At 40.6% G+C, this 18,010-nt stretch overlaps 1 protein-coding gene across 3 annotated transcripts in view; it reads left to right on the top strand.

Annotated features, from left to right (window-relative positions):
- The window catches only part of rgs17 (regulator of G protein signaling 17), a 30,764-nt gene extending 13,445 nt beyond the window's left edge, over window positions 1-17,319 (top strand). For 2 of the 3 annotated variants that reach the window (XM_080781809.1, XM_080781810.1), the window contains 3 exons: window positions 6,567-6,641; window positions 6,873-7,104; window positions 7,375-17,319. In XM_080781809.1, the coding sequence (XP_080637935.1) occupies window positions 6,567-6,641; window positions 6,873-7,104; window positions 7,375-7,563 (496 nt within the window). In that variant the 3' untranslated portion in view covers window positions 7,564-17,319. The remainder of the gene's footprint in view (window positions 1-6,566; window positions 6,642-6,872; window positions 7,105-7,374) is intronic. The other variant, XR_013965257.1, reaches the window with a different exon arrangement.
- The last annotated feature ends 691 nt before the right edge of the window (window positions 17,320-18,010 follow it).

Here is an 18,010-nt window from a genome sequence, read left to right as displayed (position 1 = left end):
TGCCAAATTATCCTAGGGAAAGATGGAAAGAAGTACAATCATTTGACTTTTGTCCAAAGCACCTCATATTCACCTCAAAATCGTTCACAGGGGCTCTCTGCACTTGTCATCTATAGCAAGCTAACACCCGCAAACTAAAAAACCATGACCGCTATTTTCAAGTGAATCAAATGAGACGCTCGAGGAGAGATGTGTGCAGCACTGTGAGTGATTGTAGCTTGACTTTTCCATGAGGCAGAAACGAGAATTATGGGAGACCGCAGGGCTGGTAACATGGTACCATATTGTGGCAAATGAGCATTGAAACGGTTTCAAATATTCAGAATCATTATGCATTGAAACATGTACATTTTGTGACAACTAAAACATTTTGTTGCTGTGCACAATACAATGTACTATACACAATGCCCACTGAAAAAGAAGTGGGTATACAGCCAATACCTTTGTGTACCCTCTGTCCCTAACACGTATATACACTGACATTACATTGCTGGAACACTCTAAATCTCCTATGCACAACTAAACTTAAACATGTATCTCCATAGCAACGCCTAACTCACTTACTGGACTTTTTTTCCACGGATCCCAAGGAGCCCGAGGACCCAGTAAGAGGAAGGCGTTCTTGACAAGTCCTGACCTTGAAGCCAGATACACAATGGAGATGAGGAATTGCTTTCAGTTGCTGTGTGGAGGGTGAGCCTAATGCAAGGTCCGTGTGGTTTGTCACTGAGAATGTGGAGGCTACTAGGATCTGACTGTAGAACTCCCCGAGGTCCAAGTTTAGCTTTAGTCTTATAATGTTAGTCATCTGAAATAGTTTAGTCTTAGTCGACTAAATCTCATTTAATTTCTGAACAGTCCACAGCCCTCCTCTGAGACAGAGTGAGTAGACAGAAATGGTGCCATCTTGTAACGAGCATTAGTGAGGACCATGGGAGAAGATAAGATTGAAAATTAGTGAACTGGTCCTGTATGAGCTGGAGAGACCAGGATTATTCTGAATGTACCGTAATTCAGAATAATAATTGGCATACACTTGTTTTAACTAAACTAAAAACCTGTAGTGGGTAGACATGGCAAATGAGTAACAGAATCTACCTAGCGTCATTGTTAGAACTCATGTACAGTATAGGTTAGTACCCCTTTAAGATGGTGTTGCCTGTGTTCAGCATGTGTTTGTTTAGCATGGATAGAGGCTATCGTTTTGCAAACCAGGCTGTGGCTTACTCAGTCAGGAAACTGTAGTTTGCATTTGCAAACACTATGTTGGTGACCCAATGCTCTCACAAGAGGCTGTTGCGGCACGGTTTGCCCAAGCCAAGCAAGGCTCAGTTAACATGCTATTTAAGACAAAATGTTCAAAATAGAAGGTATGCGCGTGACATCGTCACCAAACCAGGAAGTTATGCAGGAACGCCTACTGAGTGGCAAAAAACTACTTTCTGGCCACATCCACACAGAAAAGTCCTATCCGATTGCATTAAACAACATTAAACAATGTTAAACTCACTTTGCATGTTGCTTTGCCACTCGATGTGCCATTCACTTTAAGCATGTGCATACCCTCTATATTGAAAATCTGAAACCTGCCTCTCTAAGACTTACTGTATCACTGTGCCACCGAGCAAGGCAGCAAAGCCAGCCACCACCCCGTAGCACTAGTAGCTGCAACAGTGGCTTCACTGTGGCTGCCCTCGAGCTGCGAGAGACGAGTGAATGAAACATTGTTCTTCCAATGAATGGAAAGTGTTCTGCATCTTACACACCACTTCATCTCAAGTGGTGGCAGCTTGTAGACAGGACCTGCAAGGAGTAGTCTGTGACTCTGCACTGTGCACTTAAATCAAACTGTGGCAGCTTCTGCAGCGTTGGACTGGCTCCTATTCGGCACCCTCAGCGATGCCCAACGTGTGGGCCGGGGCCCACTGGTGGTCCGTAAGGGTATAGCGCGTAGAGCCCCCAAATTATTTGCAAAACGCTAGGATTTTAATGATGATAATATAACATTAATATAAAGTATAGATGTATAAATAAATGGTTCTTTTACCTTGAAAAATAAGGTTAATTTATTAGCTTGTAATGATAATAATAATAACACACTTCACTTGTGTGAAGTGAGGGGCGCTCTTATCATTCATACATACATACATACATACATACATACACATACATACATACATACTTAGGTATGCGGTCTAGCTTAACTTGGACTCAGGGGGGTGGACGCCTCTGCCTTGCATAGTCCCCAGTGAATAGGCATTTTGCCCTTCACTGGTAACCTTATTTTGGATTTGTTTTAAATATATGGAGGTTTTATGGGCTGGGCTTTTTACTAAAAAGCCCCCCCTTTTAAAATACTACACACATACATACATACCCACCTACATACATACATTTCAGACGTTTTAGCAGTTTTTAAGGACCCACTTTTAGGCCAGTGCACCAGAGCAAGCTTTTGCCTTTTTTTAAACCCCACCCATTTTAACCAAATACATACATACATACATACATACATACATACTGTACATACATACAAAAATGTGTAATGCCACCATACATTTTTCAAGTGACTATAACAGATTCATGTTTTGACCTATTGTTTTGGTCTTACAATCAATCATGTTTTTTTTCCCACTGGATTCTGTGACATTTCTTACTTGACCTAGCGGGGATGTGCATACAAAGTTTCATGCCAATTGGAAGCTGCGTTCATGATCTGAGGCATTTTGTACAAAACTGGCAACTCTGTCTCAATCACCTAGAGATAATGTTTTTTTTTTGTTTTTTTTAACAATCATCTTTTTATTATTAGCATTACAAACTAATAATTGCTATTACAAAAAACGAAGTTGTCCTTTAAAGCATACTATGTTAGTTCCATTGATCAAAGCTGTAACACAATCGATTGATTGATCATTTAAATATACATGATCTGAAAATGCATGCAGACCACTTAAAACGGCCCAACCAACTTAACATGACCACTTAATATGTGTTACAGTACGTGGTCAGATGGTGTGGGCCCCGCTTTCCAAGTAGGCCCTGATCCATAAAGGTTTGGGAACCGCTGCCCTAGGTTGATTTTTCTGCACGGGGTAGGGATTTAACTAAGACCTTGTCATTGACATTGATCAGTTTGGAGCTGAGTGGAATAGCTTGCTGCTTATTTTCACTGTGAGTTCCAGTTATAATAAGTGACTCCTCTGTGCAAATAAAGTAGCTGATTCCTCTCTGTCAAATGGTTAGATTCATGACATTAATGTGAGGCAAGTAGCTTGATAAAGTTATGTCTGTGCCTGAATGGCATTGGCCTCAGTTTGACTTTGAATCCTCATTGCAAAGTGGTCAGCTGAGGTCAGAGTTAATTGGACTACGTGATTGCATCCGGTCCCTCAGTAATGTGTGCGTGTGTGTGTGTGTGTGTGTGTGTGTGTGTGTGTTTTGGAGCATGAGAAGTCTGATCTGTTTCTCTGCTTCACCCATTATTTGTTTTCTCCCAATCTTCCTCCCTCCCTCTGCCCCTCAGTCTAACCCATGCCCGAGCCCCCCACCCAACCCCACTCCACATACAGCGGCCTTATCTGGTCTCTGCACTTTCTATTTCTATCAACGCATCACATGCAAAACAGCTGTGAAGAACAGCCTGTATATTTAGCTGTATTGTGTGCATGCCCGGAGGTCGTGGATAGCTAGGCCCATTACCACTGCACAATGGGGACTTTGACAAGAGACAACGAAAGGAAGGAAAGATCCTCCGTGGTGAAATAAAAATAGACCGCTCGGTGTGTATTGTAGCAGGGACTCATCATGTGTGTCCATTGAGCAAGATGTGTTTTTCAGAAACGAGTGTACCTGTTTATAGGTTCTGCGTGTTTATGTGTAGGCTAACATAATGTTTTTCTGGTAATGGTTTTTGAATGTGAGGTGACGGGAGTGACTGGATAATTGGCATTATAAAGAGGCTCTTCCCAGCTACTACACCTGGCTAATAATAAAAGATAAATGCCGTATGAGTACGTACGTACGTACGTATGTACTGTATGCATAGATCAAATTATAGTCTGCACACTGGTAATATGTTCTTTTGTTTATTGTCTTCTTCAGGATCTTATTTCCTGAAGAAGAACAATGTGATGGAAAAGTCAAATCATTGATGATGGCTATTTCCCTCAACAATATATAGAGTTGTTGGTGAGGGGAAAATGGAGAGGTCTAGTAAAGGGTCCTGGGGACCCGCAACGTTTTTTGTTTTTGTCTCTAAGTATATAACAAGATTAAGGTGGAAGTTCATCATTTATCGTTTCCATATGTGAGGGTTTTACTTTTTGCTCATGCTTCCACAACATGGCCACAGTGATCTGACTTCATCACGGCAGTCACCACCACCACAGCTGTTCATCAGTTCCAGTTAATGGGCCACAGATTTTGTGCTAAGGAATTCTGTCACTGCCATGTTTTATGAACAGGCTATTGCATAAGACTTAAAAAGGCAAGGAACAACATTTACATAAGGATGACCATTTTTGTATGAGAGGGGCTGCTTTGGCATGATTGTGGACAGCAATTGTTACAAGGCCTGGGTAATTGACTGAGGGTATACATATGAAGTACAGCGAACCTATTCACTCTAATTGAGACAATAAGACATTTGAGAGTGAAACAAATTCAATGTGCAAATAATTAACAGGTTCTGGAGCACACAGATGCAATTAAGGGGGCACTAGACAACATTCAGCCACTAGGTGTCACACTCACTAAGCACTAACAGTTCCTGCCACCTCTTTAAAGGGACACTTCACTCTTTTTGCAAAATAAATATGTTAATGACGTTTAGAAGATTTAGAACACTTTCCTGGGATCTTTATCTGTGTAATATGTGGTTTTACATATTTTTGATTTTAGCAGTGAGCCCAGTGTCTCTGATGTCATCGACACTGGGCTCACTTCCTTCTTGGAATACAATTCCCATAATGCTTTGGTGCACTGCTCCTCCTTGTGGATAGGGGGAGGGCTGTTTTACTGAGATAGTCCAAGGACTGTCTAAAGAGGACAAGAAGCGAAGACTGTAAGGGCGCCGCCATGTTGATCACATGGTGCTCCATGGAAGGAAAGGAACATGCGCAGTTGCAGACCAAGGCTGCATAAAGCCCATTGCGCATGTTCCTTTCCTTCCATGGAGCACCATGTGATCAACATGGCGGCGCCCTTACGGTCTTCGCTTCTTGTCCTCTTTATACAGTCCTTGAGATAGTCCAGGAAGTAAGTGAGCCCAGTGTCCATGACATCAGAGATACTGGGATCACTGCTTAAATCAAAAATTTCTAAAACCACATATTACACACATGAAAAACCCCAGGAAAGTGTTCTAATTCTTCTTCTAAAACGATTACCATATAATTATTTGTTTGCAAAAAGGGTGACGTTTCCCTTTAAGGCAGCAAAGGCATGGCAGTTATGTAGGATGCCACATTGTAATGTGGTGGCTTCCTTTTATAAAAATATAAAAAATGTAAATATACACGCGCTATGTCCAATCGGGGAAAGTTCCGCCTGTCTGGTGAAAAGAAGCGGTTCATGCATAAAAAAGGCATGAGGTCGTTCCGTTGCTCTCCCCAGGTTGGCGGAGGGAGTGTAGAGCCCAGGATTACATTAGAGAATTGACACTGGGTGAAAAATGGGTTACAAAATCATAAAAAATATTATTAAGTAAAAAAAGTAAATCCCTGAAAAACCCTACCCATAATTGAAAACAGATAGATATTAGCTGCCCCCAGCTTATTGGTTACGGTAAACAAACCAGTAATTCTTTTTTCACCATAACTTTTTTGTGGGAGGAAAGCAATACCTTAACTTTCCACACATTCCCTGAATGCCCTGGATGGATCTTATACAATAATAAATGCTATAAAGTAAAGAAACTCTGTGTTGACGCTACTGTGTCGGTATCATGAGTGAAATGATAGCTGCATCGGAGTTTGACACTGACCAGTATAAACTGACTAGTCATCGTCGGCGAGTTTTGTGCGTGTTGTAACTTATATCCATATCCACATCTTCAAACAGGGGAATGTCATGCTCAAGCTAAGGTCCATATGTCAATATCACTGAGTGAGCAAGTGGACAAGAAAAAAAAAGAAAACTGTGCCTGAGTCAGGTCTAAATCAACTTGAGACTTGTTGCTCGACTCATTTTGTTTGAGACAAAACATTGTGTGCGTACACTATAGCAATTTCCATAGAGGCTCTGTTTGTACCGTAAGTTGACAATTGAAAGTTACAATGGAAACACGAAAAACGTGTACTTTTAAAAGTGTCAATAAAAATAATTCAGTTAAATTCAAAATCAGACTGTCAGATGAAACAGTAGGACTCTGCCATTTTGACCCCTCCTGCAGTTTCCATGAACACCCACATATCTTCCACTTTGACCCCAAGGTGGTACCAAGTGATTATTTAATAAGTGACACTTGAACTTCTTCTCGGGGAACCCTTACTGGCCCGAGGAGTCTTAACTGCAATATTTCTGTTTTTCTCAAAACATAAGATTAACTCATCTTTCTATTCCAGGAATGACGACAGGATGGAGAGAAGTGAGCGACAGACATGCACCAAGCTGGACAGTATTGAAGCTACAGACGAGCTGTAAGTCCATCCGTAACTCTTGTCCTATTACCGGTTCATGCATGACATTCCTGTACACTACAGTAGAAGTGTGCATTTGTCCAGTTGTATTGATGGTGTGTGTGGTGTGTGTGTGTGTGTGTGTGTGTGTGTGTGTGTGTGTGTGTGTGTGTGTGTGTGTGTGTGTGTGCGTCTGCGTGCGTGTGTGCGTGCGTGCGTGCGTGTGTCGCGCGCAATTCCTATGACTACTAGACCCCCCAATCTAGATGAAGTACTGTCATGGGCCAGGAGCTTCGAGATGATGATGCGTTCGCTGGAGGGCCGGGAGATTTTCCGTGAGTTCCTGCGCTCCGAGTACAGCGAGGAGAATCTCCTGTTCTGGATGGCGTGCGAGGAGCTGAAGAAAGAGACCGACCCGACAGCCGTGGACGAGAAGTCCAGGATCATATATGAAGACTACGTGTCCATATTGTCACCCAAAGAGGTATAGGCGATACCAGTGTTTACCTTTTCTCCCAATCAAAATTCAAGAAACTAAATAGCCACCACTGTTGGTCATCATTTACATGAGTTCTAACCAGTCTTCATTTTAACTTTTTCAAAGGTTTCTAATAAATGATCAAACAATACCTTACTTAACGTTTACCTTAGTACACTTTGGGATACTTGGGTAATACCTAAATTCATTGACACCAGTTAATGCAAAATGAAAAACCCTTATACCATTAAAAAAATTAACTCTTACTGGTTCTAGGTGAGTCTAGACTCGCGGGTGAGAGAAGGCATCAACCAGAGCTTGGCGGAGCCTAGCAACGTGATGTACGAGGAGGCCCAGCTTCAGATCTACACACTGATGCACCGCGACTCATTTCCTCGGTTCCTCAACTCCTCCGTTTACAGAGACCTCCTGGACAGTAGGAGGCGCACCTGCCTTGACACCTAGGCCCTAACCCTACCTACACCACCCTCCACCATCTTAAACGCCAACGAGACTACTACTTCTACTTCAAATACTACTATGGTGCCAGCAGTCGGGTTTGGAAAATCTCTCCCATTTTTTTTGTTTGGATTGAAAAGACTGAATGACATACAGGATATCCTTTTTTTTTGTTTTCTTTTTTATTTATATTTTTTAAGCAATTTCTCTCCAGTTCTCTGCTGGAGCCAGGTGGGCCTTTTGCTGGTTGCTTATTGGTCACTAAAGCTGCTCACGCTGGCCAGCGATTGGTTGACTGGTGATTCTTGCTGGTTATTTGGTAGATTGGCCAACTCGCATGTCAACAAGTAGTTGAATGGCCAACCTCATGGCCAGCTTTTGGTTGACTGTGGACAAGGACTCCTCAGGCCATGGGGACGGACAAGGAGAGAGGAAGACAAAAAAAGGACATTTCCACTATTCTTGTACTGTACTGAACTGTTTAGAACTCTTCTTCTCACCCCTCTCTTTCTCTTTCTCTATGCTCCTCTTTTTGTCACATTCTGTCCCTTGCCTCAGATGTTTTTATAGTCCAAATATGAAGCCCAATTTGGGCTTGGGTGTTGGGGCTGCTCTGCCCACTAGTAGAAGCACTGGCTCTGCATGAAAAACAAGGTTCTGGAACTCTCTGCGTGTATCTATCTCTCTCTCTCTCTCTCTCTCTCTCTCTCTCTCTCTCTCTCTCTCTCTCTCTCTCTCTCTCTCTCTCTAGCTTGACATTGGCTGCGGACTGCAACGGTTCTTGAATATTGAGACATATTTATCTCCTGATAAGGTGGACCTGTCTCTCTGTCTGGCTGTCCATGTTCAGTGAAGAGGGGTAAAAAGTAGAATTTTGCCAAGTTTTAGCTTAATGCATTTTTATTTTATTTTTTTAATGAGGAGGTTTGATGGCTTCTACAGCAGCAGCAGCATCACCTACCCATCCGTCCATCCGTTTGTTTATTCACTCGTCCAAGCACTTTCCTTCTTTACAATTCTGTAACTGGGAGAAGTAAGGGCTAGAACTGTGGTTGGGCAGCTACATGTATTATTACTCTTATGAACTTTTCAACAACAAGAAATCACAATGCCTTTACATGTGAGACAAGGCAGCACAAGCGCTGCTGGAGTTTTCTGGAAAGCAACCACAGTTTTGTCAGTCGTTCCCTACCTCCCTTCTGTCCCCTTCCCATTGTTCCTCCCTGATCTTTCTGTCCCACCTCTCCTCCAAGTTAAGATCATCACAGCCTGACAAGCACAGGTGCCCCATGTTGGGAAAAGCACTGCTGGAAATGTGGGAAATTGTTTCCAATCCCTGCATGTAATAGCAAAATGGCCTATAGCTCTGTGAATATGGTCTATATCAATTGCCAGCAGCTGCAACATCGTGGATATGTTTGGAAGGATTCATTGTTGAACAGGACTGGCCTTGGGCATGTGAGGTTTTTAATTAGCTGCTAAAGTTAGATGTTGAATATTGCTGCGGTAATCAAACAGCTGGTACAGTCAACTGTAAATAACATCAGATATGCTGGTAGCAGACATTGAATATGGTGTTGTTGGAGGCGATTGCTGAACATGATGTCATAGGTGCTGTGAAGAAGACATTAAATGTGACCTAGAGGTTGTTTAGTCTAGTTCATTCAGGTGCATGTCTATGAAGCCAACAGATACGGCTGGAAGGGACGCGTGGTCGCCTTTTACTTAGCCCAGTTGCATTCTTTTTCTTTTTTTACACCAAGGCCTAGTGAAGAGAGTTGGCATGATAATGCTAACACACTAGTCATTGTACAAGACTTGCTAAAATAAATTAGCTAAGCCATATGCTACATGATATAGCCTTTTCAACAAGGCTGACTAGCTTTCAGCATGCAGTAGGCTAGTGGTTAGCATGCTTGTGCTAGCCATGCCAATCCTCCATTCCCGCAGCCAGCCCTCAGAGACCGTAACAAAGTTAGTTTTTTTCTAATCCGACATTGCCAGCATGCATTGATAATGGCTGTGTGTGTATGGTACAGTTACACAAAAACATAATATTTAAGAGGGTCTTGCCAAATATTTCATTAACATTTGTAGTACCTATTAGAGGACAATTTGTTTTTTGAAGATGTGAACATTTGAAGATAAACTTTGTTCCTGGCCTGTGGATGTGCAGTAGACAGTGCATGAGTGCAGTATATTATATTTTTGTGAAAGAGTTTGACGTCATAGATTCATCATGTTATTTGATGAATAGCTAACCTTCTCTTTGTCTGGTGGTTAGCAGTCTTAACAAAGTGTCAATGAAACATATAGTGCCACGTTGAGCATATAGTGTCAATGTTGCCACCTCATTTAACTACCTGAAGTTTACGTGCCAAGCCTGTTGAAGACTAAATTAAACTCATAGGCCTATCGGGCACAGAATGCCCAGTGGACAGTTAAGTGCAATTGGATCAATTTCAGTGATATTAGATTGGGGTGTTTGCTTTTGTATCACAATGCTGGTTGTGTTCTGGACTTTAAGAAACGTATACAAATTTCTAACACACAACTATTTGAGGCATTAGATAAGAAATTAACTTTGCCAAACTATTTATCTTTAAACTAGCATTAGAGAGTTAAATAGAAGATAGGCCTACCATGATATTTAAAGAGAAAAGTTGCCCTTCCCCACCCCCCAAAAAATTATCTAGAATTGATAATATGCACTGACAAGAGGCTTTTCATTTGAAATGCATCAACATTAAAGCCTTTTAACCTGATTACAATAATATTATAAACTTTATGAGTTTGTAAAGACCAAGTTTCATGCTTGGAATGTTCCTTATCTTTTAAAAATCTATTTAACTGGCCATATAACCTTTGGCAATACAATACTTACATGCACCATACATTGTAAGCCAGAAGGGCTTGATTGGTAATGCTTAGCTGCATTAATGAAGAACTGTGCATGCATGCAGTGAGTCACTTCGGATCAGAAATATGCAGTGCAGCGTAATTAAAGAATAATGATATGAAAGGGTCAACTTTCCAATTGACATGGTGGAACTGTTTTTGTTGCCAGGCAACATAAGCATATTGGACCTTGTTTTTGGACGACGGTGTAGTTCTTTAACTTCATAGAATAACGTCTGTGGCTTCTGTAACTCTAGCGCAGACAAATCCCTCTTCTGAGCAGTCCGGCTACTATTTGCTTTTTTGCTGGCTCTACACAGTAACTATAACACGAGAATGTTTCACCAACAACCAGACAATGAAATCATGGTGCAATTAAACCAAGTTTACATTTATAAATGGTGAGGTGTGTGTATAGCTTAAAGGATATACTCATAAGAATGGGAAATGGCGTCCAGACATTTCCTGGTGTTTTAAGTCCAGTCAGTGCTGACGGGCAGTCCTCCTGAAAGCCTGTGTTTTAAGCAGGGGACAGAGACGGTAGAGGTCCAGCTCTCGGCTGATGTCCCTCTTCTCACGTGATTTTTAAACAATTGGTGAAAAAAATAAATAAACACTGTTTATTTTTCAATGACATGCATTCGAAACTACAAGCAATGATGATTATGTGTGTGGACATACAGACTACAGAGTGGCATCACAGACTTTATAGATGTGGACCTTTTTTGTTTCCTTAAATTTCCATGGTTCAGAGTGTATGGGCGTTTTGAAACACTGCTGACACGACTGCCATGATTTATACTCCGTTGGGCGCCATTGTTGCACACAGAAAATTGTATTAAGTAGGGTGCAACACGATGTGCAACCAAGTATAACTCAGGCTTAAGAGTTTGACAGCTGACTGTACTGATGGAATGAAGGAGGTCTGCGAAGCTTTAGCCTTATTGACATGTTTTTCCCCTTCTTAAAAGAAAGATGTCTTTGTAGGCTTTTCACTACCTCCCATGTTGTTTAGGTGACATCCCCTCTGATTCCACCGGCTGTTTGTGTTGCTTCTTCAAGTTCCTTGTTCTGTTTTTGTCTATTACCTAAGCAGGTAGGAGGCTGGGCTCATCAGTGCTAATGGGATTCACCTGGGCCCAGTGCATCCCATAGCACATCATTTATAAGCTTGTCCACGCAGTCATCCTCGTATCTATCTCATACTGCATGTCTTTTGGTTAGTTTGCCGTTGATTTAGGTCATCATCCTACAACACTCCATACATGTCATTACAGCATACACCCACTGAAAAAATGTCAGGTACACTACCATACACTCTTGTTATTTCTTGGATTATTAATTAAATGCTTGAGCTGGACCTATTCAGTTGCTGTGTCTACCTTATTGTTATTGCTTCTGAGCCTGGTTGTAACAAATTGGGCCTCTTCTATTTTTTCAAGTAGTTTGGCTGACAAATGGATCTGTGTTTTGCTTTGTTAGCATTTTTCTTTTTACCTCTTTATTTTTGAACTACCGTACTCACTATTTGTTATTTCTAATTCTCCCCAGTTTAGTTGTTGCAAATCCCCTCATTTACAGTAGTCCTGTCACAGACAGCCCCTACTGTTTGATGTTGGGTGTGGGTGGGGTGGTAGAAAACCACGTATTGCCAGACAGATCTTTGAAGAGGGGGCGTAACGCATGCAGAGGACCATACTATCCCTCCCAGTTCCGCTCCCCGCTGAAAACACCAACATTAGTTGTAGGAGTCAATAGTGCAGTGACAGAATGCAGGGGAGTCCTGCTAGCTTCCCATCCGCAAACATGCCTATGTTTGTTGGCATGTGGAGGAATTGAAGCCCAGTCTCTGCCTAGTTTTTGACCCCTGGGGATCAATTTTGGTTTGCACATTAGCGTAGTAGGCACAGGCATCGCGTTGATTTTATTAGATACATCAATTCATGATTTTGTATGTTCTCCCTCAGAAGCGACAATGCTAGTTCATGTTGTAAATGGCAAAACTTGACCACACATTGAAACTTATTAGTGAAGGAGAACTGCTGGGTAATAATATTGAAAGCTGTCCACTGCCCTGTGTCTCTAGGTCACCACCTTCTTTTTACATCTTGACTAACTTAATGAGAACAGACTCAATAGTAGAGCACAGACAACAGCATGGTTTCCATTCAAAGTTGTCTTTGTTTCCAGATGCATTAAGACTACAACTATAGCCTGTCTGATGGCAGAGTTTTGGGTCTGATGCCAAACCCGAATTTGGAGAGGTCTAGCCCACCAGTTAACAATATATTCTGACCAATATATTTGTCCAAAAATCATTACATTAATTCAATGTTCACCAGTTAACTGGTGAACATTGAATTAATGTAACTGGCAATTAATTCAATTGCCAGTTTATATTTGAGGACGTTTGACTTATAAGCAAACGAAATAAATCCAAATAAACAACCTTGTTCTACAAGCTCACAACTCATCACATTGTACTTGTAGATTATATATCTACTTATTGTATTTAATTATAATGTTCGCCTATAATGTCCATGCATAATTGCAGATACCTGAGTGATCTGAAAAGTAAAATAATGGCCGGGTGAAGCTCCCGGCTACAAAGCAAAATTGTCATGTAGCAAATTGTGGAATGGAGGAGGGCATCTGAAGGGAATTGGAGGAAATCTCCAGGAAATAACATGCTAAGCTGCTTTGTGACAGTCTAAATGAATCCATAGAAATTGTGTTTTACTAAATTACTTTTAGTCAAGTTTACTCAACTTGAATAATTTAACTTAAATGTTGTTTAACCCAAAACCCATGGACATATTTTCACCATAACCTTCTGGCAGTAATTGATTGGGAATAATGCAATAATAGTATATTGCAACAATTGTTTGTTTTGAAATGCTGCCATAGAGCCCATATAAGTACTGTATAACTAAAACATATTTCCAAAACATGAACAAAAGCTGCAGTGTTTCTTAAGGGCAGATACTTATACTATATACTGAAGTTTAATGTTTGGAAATGTGTAAACCGCCCCTTTAATTTATGTTTTTGTTGCTAGATCTACCTGGCAAAGCTATCCCTACTCTCCTGTCTACAGTTGAGATGGGGCACAGAGTGACCATGTCCTCCAAGAAGCACTCCAAGCATTCTCCTCTCCTGGGATGAAACCCATGCTTGTCAATGACAGCCGTGCTGTTTCGAATCATTGCTATTATTGGGCAATTAACTTTTTGTAAATTAATTGCCTGCTTCGTAGGGCAAAAATAGCAGATCTGAAAGTTCACAGTGCAGAGCTTGTAGATCTGCAGTTTTTACTTTTTTTTAACATTTTGAAGTGAAAGTGGTGTCTGTCGATCGGGTTTGATAAATATTGAACCAATGAAAAGTATTAACGAGAGCTTGTGACTAAATAACTACATTTAATCCATTGTGTGGATTGAAGTTTTAGACATACAATGCTGCCTTCTATCCGGCCGTGATAAAATGCATGCTTCAAGTTTAGATTGCAATTCAACAACCATTCAGGGGACAAAGAGGATATCAAAAACACTGGATATTGTTAACATGAAAATCATAAAAAAATGACTGTGCATGAATACACAAGCCCAAGACACAAGCAGGTTCGATAGACCCACCCACCCAACATGTACTGTATAAATAGCTCATAGAATAAAACCAACCTCATTTAATTAGAAAGGACTGCAAATAACTTGCAGATAAGTCAGCTTATCACTACTAACTTCAAGTTAAAACAAAGTATTGATTAGTTTGAGTCACCGGCATCACATGTAGCTGATCATGATTCGCCTTGTTTTGTGTGTTCTCCATGTGGCTCAGCACTGCAGTGTGGTCTCATGAAAGTATTGAGAGCTTTCTCAATGTGGGAGAGCCATTTGGTCCATCCAATATTGTCTGGCTTCCAGATTCTTATGTTCAGCAATTCACAGAGCTCCCTCGAGGTCTTCATAGCGGTACTGCTTGTACAGGCCCCTAAGTCAGTCACCTGTACAGGAATGACAGAATACATTAACTTATTTCTATCCATTGTATAATCATGTATTCTCACGGATTTCACCTACATTGTTCATGTTTGCATGCTGGATGATGGTATATCCATTTCCAGTTCATGACCAAGGCAATTGGAACAGGTCATTAATCAATTGCTGAATCTCTTGGCGCAGAAGTGTTTAAACTCCCCTACTACTCCCCTAGGTCTCCCAACGATCACAGCGGAATAATCAAAAGAGAAAAAAACAAAGCCCGGTATTGCTACTTGCCCAATCTGGGAACCCATCGGCAAAAAAAGGAAAACACATTGCCCTGTTTTCCTTTTTAATTTGCCTCTCGGGGCGGCCCAAACAGAATGTGGATAGCAGGATGTTGCCTGTTTGCTCTGCCTTAGGCCCTCCTGGGGTGCCTTTGTTTTCATTCCACGTTCTGAATGCCCCTGCTGACAGATTCAGTGTAAACTTGGAATCTGTTCTTGAGATTACTATATACCTGACCGGGTTTTACTTACCTGCACTTTCTTCTTATCCTTTTTTATTTTTTTGTCCCTGGCAACCATTAATGCCTCTGAAAGCATCAAAAATAAGATAAAGATAAAAAAAAAGGAAACTGGATTTTCTTATTTTTTTAATATTTTTTGCCTGACTTAATTGCCATCTTCTATTTCAACAGATGACCTGATCAAAGAGCAGTGTGCTGATCAATCACTGAAACCTCAATTTTTTTTTCAGTTGTACTGTCTGGATACCCGTCATATCAAGGGGTCCGAATATGTAGTGCCTCTTTCCCCATGATCTTAGTTTATTTAGTTAGCTGCTGTTCTTAACTTTGCTATCGGTGCCTTTGTTCTTGCTCCCTTTTTTCCTCTCTTAAAATGCTTCTTCAGTCAACAAAGTTGCGGGGGGGTAAAGAGATGGGGCAAAACGAAGTACAGGGAGGGAGTCAGACCTGGAACAGGTTAAGTTTCTAATGATTATTTTCATCATATTTGTTGTGAGTTTGGTTAATTGTTGTTTGCACATTTGAGATACCTATTGGTAGACCGTACCCATTTTTAAGACGTTTTTCTATGGCCGTGGAGTCAGTGGAGGCAAAACATTACCTAAACACATAGCTACTCAATACATCAATGCCAACACTGCCTATCAATTTAGTTTGCTTTTATATTTTGCCAACATGCAGTCAATAACAAAGTCTAATAGAACACACACCTGGCGCAGATCATGCGCTAATGGGTTGTATTATGAGACATCTCCTAGTTCCCCAATTGATTTTTGATTAATTAAATGGGCATGACAAACCTTTAGACAATTATCCATACTGTACCTACAACAGACAATAATTTATTTAACCTGATTTTAAGTGTGCTAGAAATAAGCATTTCTGTTGATTGCCTGAGTCCAATCTTTTCATATTTTATCGTATTTAACCATAGTACAAAAATGACTGGCAGTGGCGGGCGGCTGTTATGTGGTTAGACTGTGATCAATTCGCTTTGCAGGTTGCTGATCCAGTCTGGGTCTAGAACGGATATGAAAATGGTGCATGTGTGTTTGTTTGGAGAAATCCAGGCTTTCCACAGTAAATGAAGCCATTTACTCCTTTTGATTTTGGAACTCCGTGACATGTTCAGTAGGTGATTCGCAAGCCTACAACTAAAGAACTTTGCTATTATTCTGAGGTGATCCATGTTTGCCTCCAATCCAATATCCCTTTGTTTTGCCTCCAGCTAACAACATGATGTGATCATGTAGGCGCAAATCTGTCTATTAGCAGGTTGGAGGCAGGTATGGTCAGTGCTTATGGGATTCACCTGGGCCCAGTGTATCCCATAGCAGATAATCTGGTCCACTCGGTCATAAACAGTATCTCCCTCTCATCCAGCAGAGCAGCACCGCATGTTTCTTTGCTGTTTGTTTGGTTCTGAATCCTACAACACCCCTACATTATACCATGTCATTACATCCACTCACACCACTGATACTGGCTAGCACACGCCACATTATCCTGTTTTGTTTTTGGATTATTTGTTAAATTCTTTGAGTTGGGTCTATTCAGTTGCTCTGTCTCCCATATTGTTACTGCCTCTGAGCCTGGTTGTAACAGTTAATTTATTTCACATCTAGTTGTCAATGTACAAATTGTTTTTAGATCTACTTGAAGCCTAACACTGTAAACAAAAGAAAAACATGTGCACAGAAAAATGAATATGTATTTGATGAGAGGGGTTGAAGAGAGATTAGCCTAGTCAACATTCTTTTCTGTTTCTTTTTTTTCCTTTACATTTTTGAGTTGAACTAGATTTTTTCAGAATTCAGGAAATCCACTGTCTAAGGGCTAATCCCATTTTTGCCTATGCAAATCTGTTACTGTGGGCGAGTTGGGAACGGGCAAGCTACCGTACCTTTCACATGTACTAGATGGACCATGGTTTACATTGCCCTTTGCTGATATTCTTCAGTCTTATTCAGCAAAAATGTATGCTTATTTTTGTTTCTATATTAAATATATAAATATAAATATATAACAAGTAACATACAGAGAAAATAGTATATGCCTTTTGTGATGATAAAAAAAAAGAAACCTTGCTGAAAAGAATTAAATGTGTTGTCTGACATGTGGCTGTGTGCTGGAGTCTTGGTAAGGTGATGACTGGAATTCAAAGAGACACTAAAGCTTAATCATGTCAGGCCACACTTTCTTTACTCGGGCTACATAACTAGTAGCTGTCCATGTAGTGTTTCCTAACTTAAGGGAACATTTTATTTCTTTAAGGAGCCACTGTATGACATGAATTGCTGTAAACAATATTGTTGTCCACTCCCTCCATGTGGAAGATAAACTATTTGCACCATCCACTACGACTTTCTTGTCGTTTTTTATGGGGAGCTTTTGGTCACTGTTAACCAGGTTGAAGGGCTATTTCAGAGCAAACATGGTTAAGACGTACGTACATGAGAAGAGATGCTATTAGTATCTACTTCTGGCTAGTGATGGGTACTTAAGGTATAGGACAGATTTGATGGCTAGTGGGAGTCACACTGTAACCATACTGTAAGTAAAACAACTGTTTCTCACAGCCTAATGTGACTAAAAAAACAAACATCTGGGACTAATATAATGTCCAGAGGTTTATTATTTAAACATTCCTTCACAACACTGCATGCTCCCTAAGCCATGGACTGAATGAATGAAACATATTTTGTTGAAACCTTTTAAACTGATTTGCAATTTATATTGCACAGCCATGTCCACATCCATGGCATAGCCATAGGTCTGTAATAACAGAACAGTGTCATGTCATCAGCATACAACGTTTTTGTTTGATTCGTTGTTATTTTTATTTTTTGGACAAAATCCAGTCACTGTGCTAACTTCTGTCAAAAGGCCATTTTCACTCAACTTTTAAAAACACAAAGTGTTTTGGTTTTATTAACTCAGTATTTATTTATTTTGTATATATATATTGGGATTAAGCCTAACAGTGGTGGACTGATACTGAACACACTTTTCCCACCAATTCCTACAGGTCATCATGGATCAGCTG

Source organism: Protomyctophum bolini (genome assembly GCF_963924005.1).
Source record: "Protomyctophum bolini genome assembly, chromosome: 14".
In the NCBI taxonomy this organism is placed as follows: Eukaryota; Metazoa; Chordata; class Actinopteri; order Myctophiformes; family Myctophidae; genus Protomyctophum; species Protomyctophum bolini.
The sequence above is the reverse complement of the archived record's forward strand: the minus strand, read 5'-3'. Positions and strand labels throughout refer to the sequence as shown.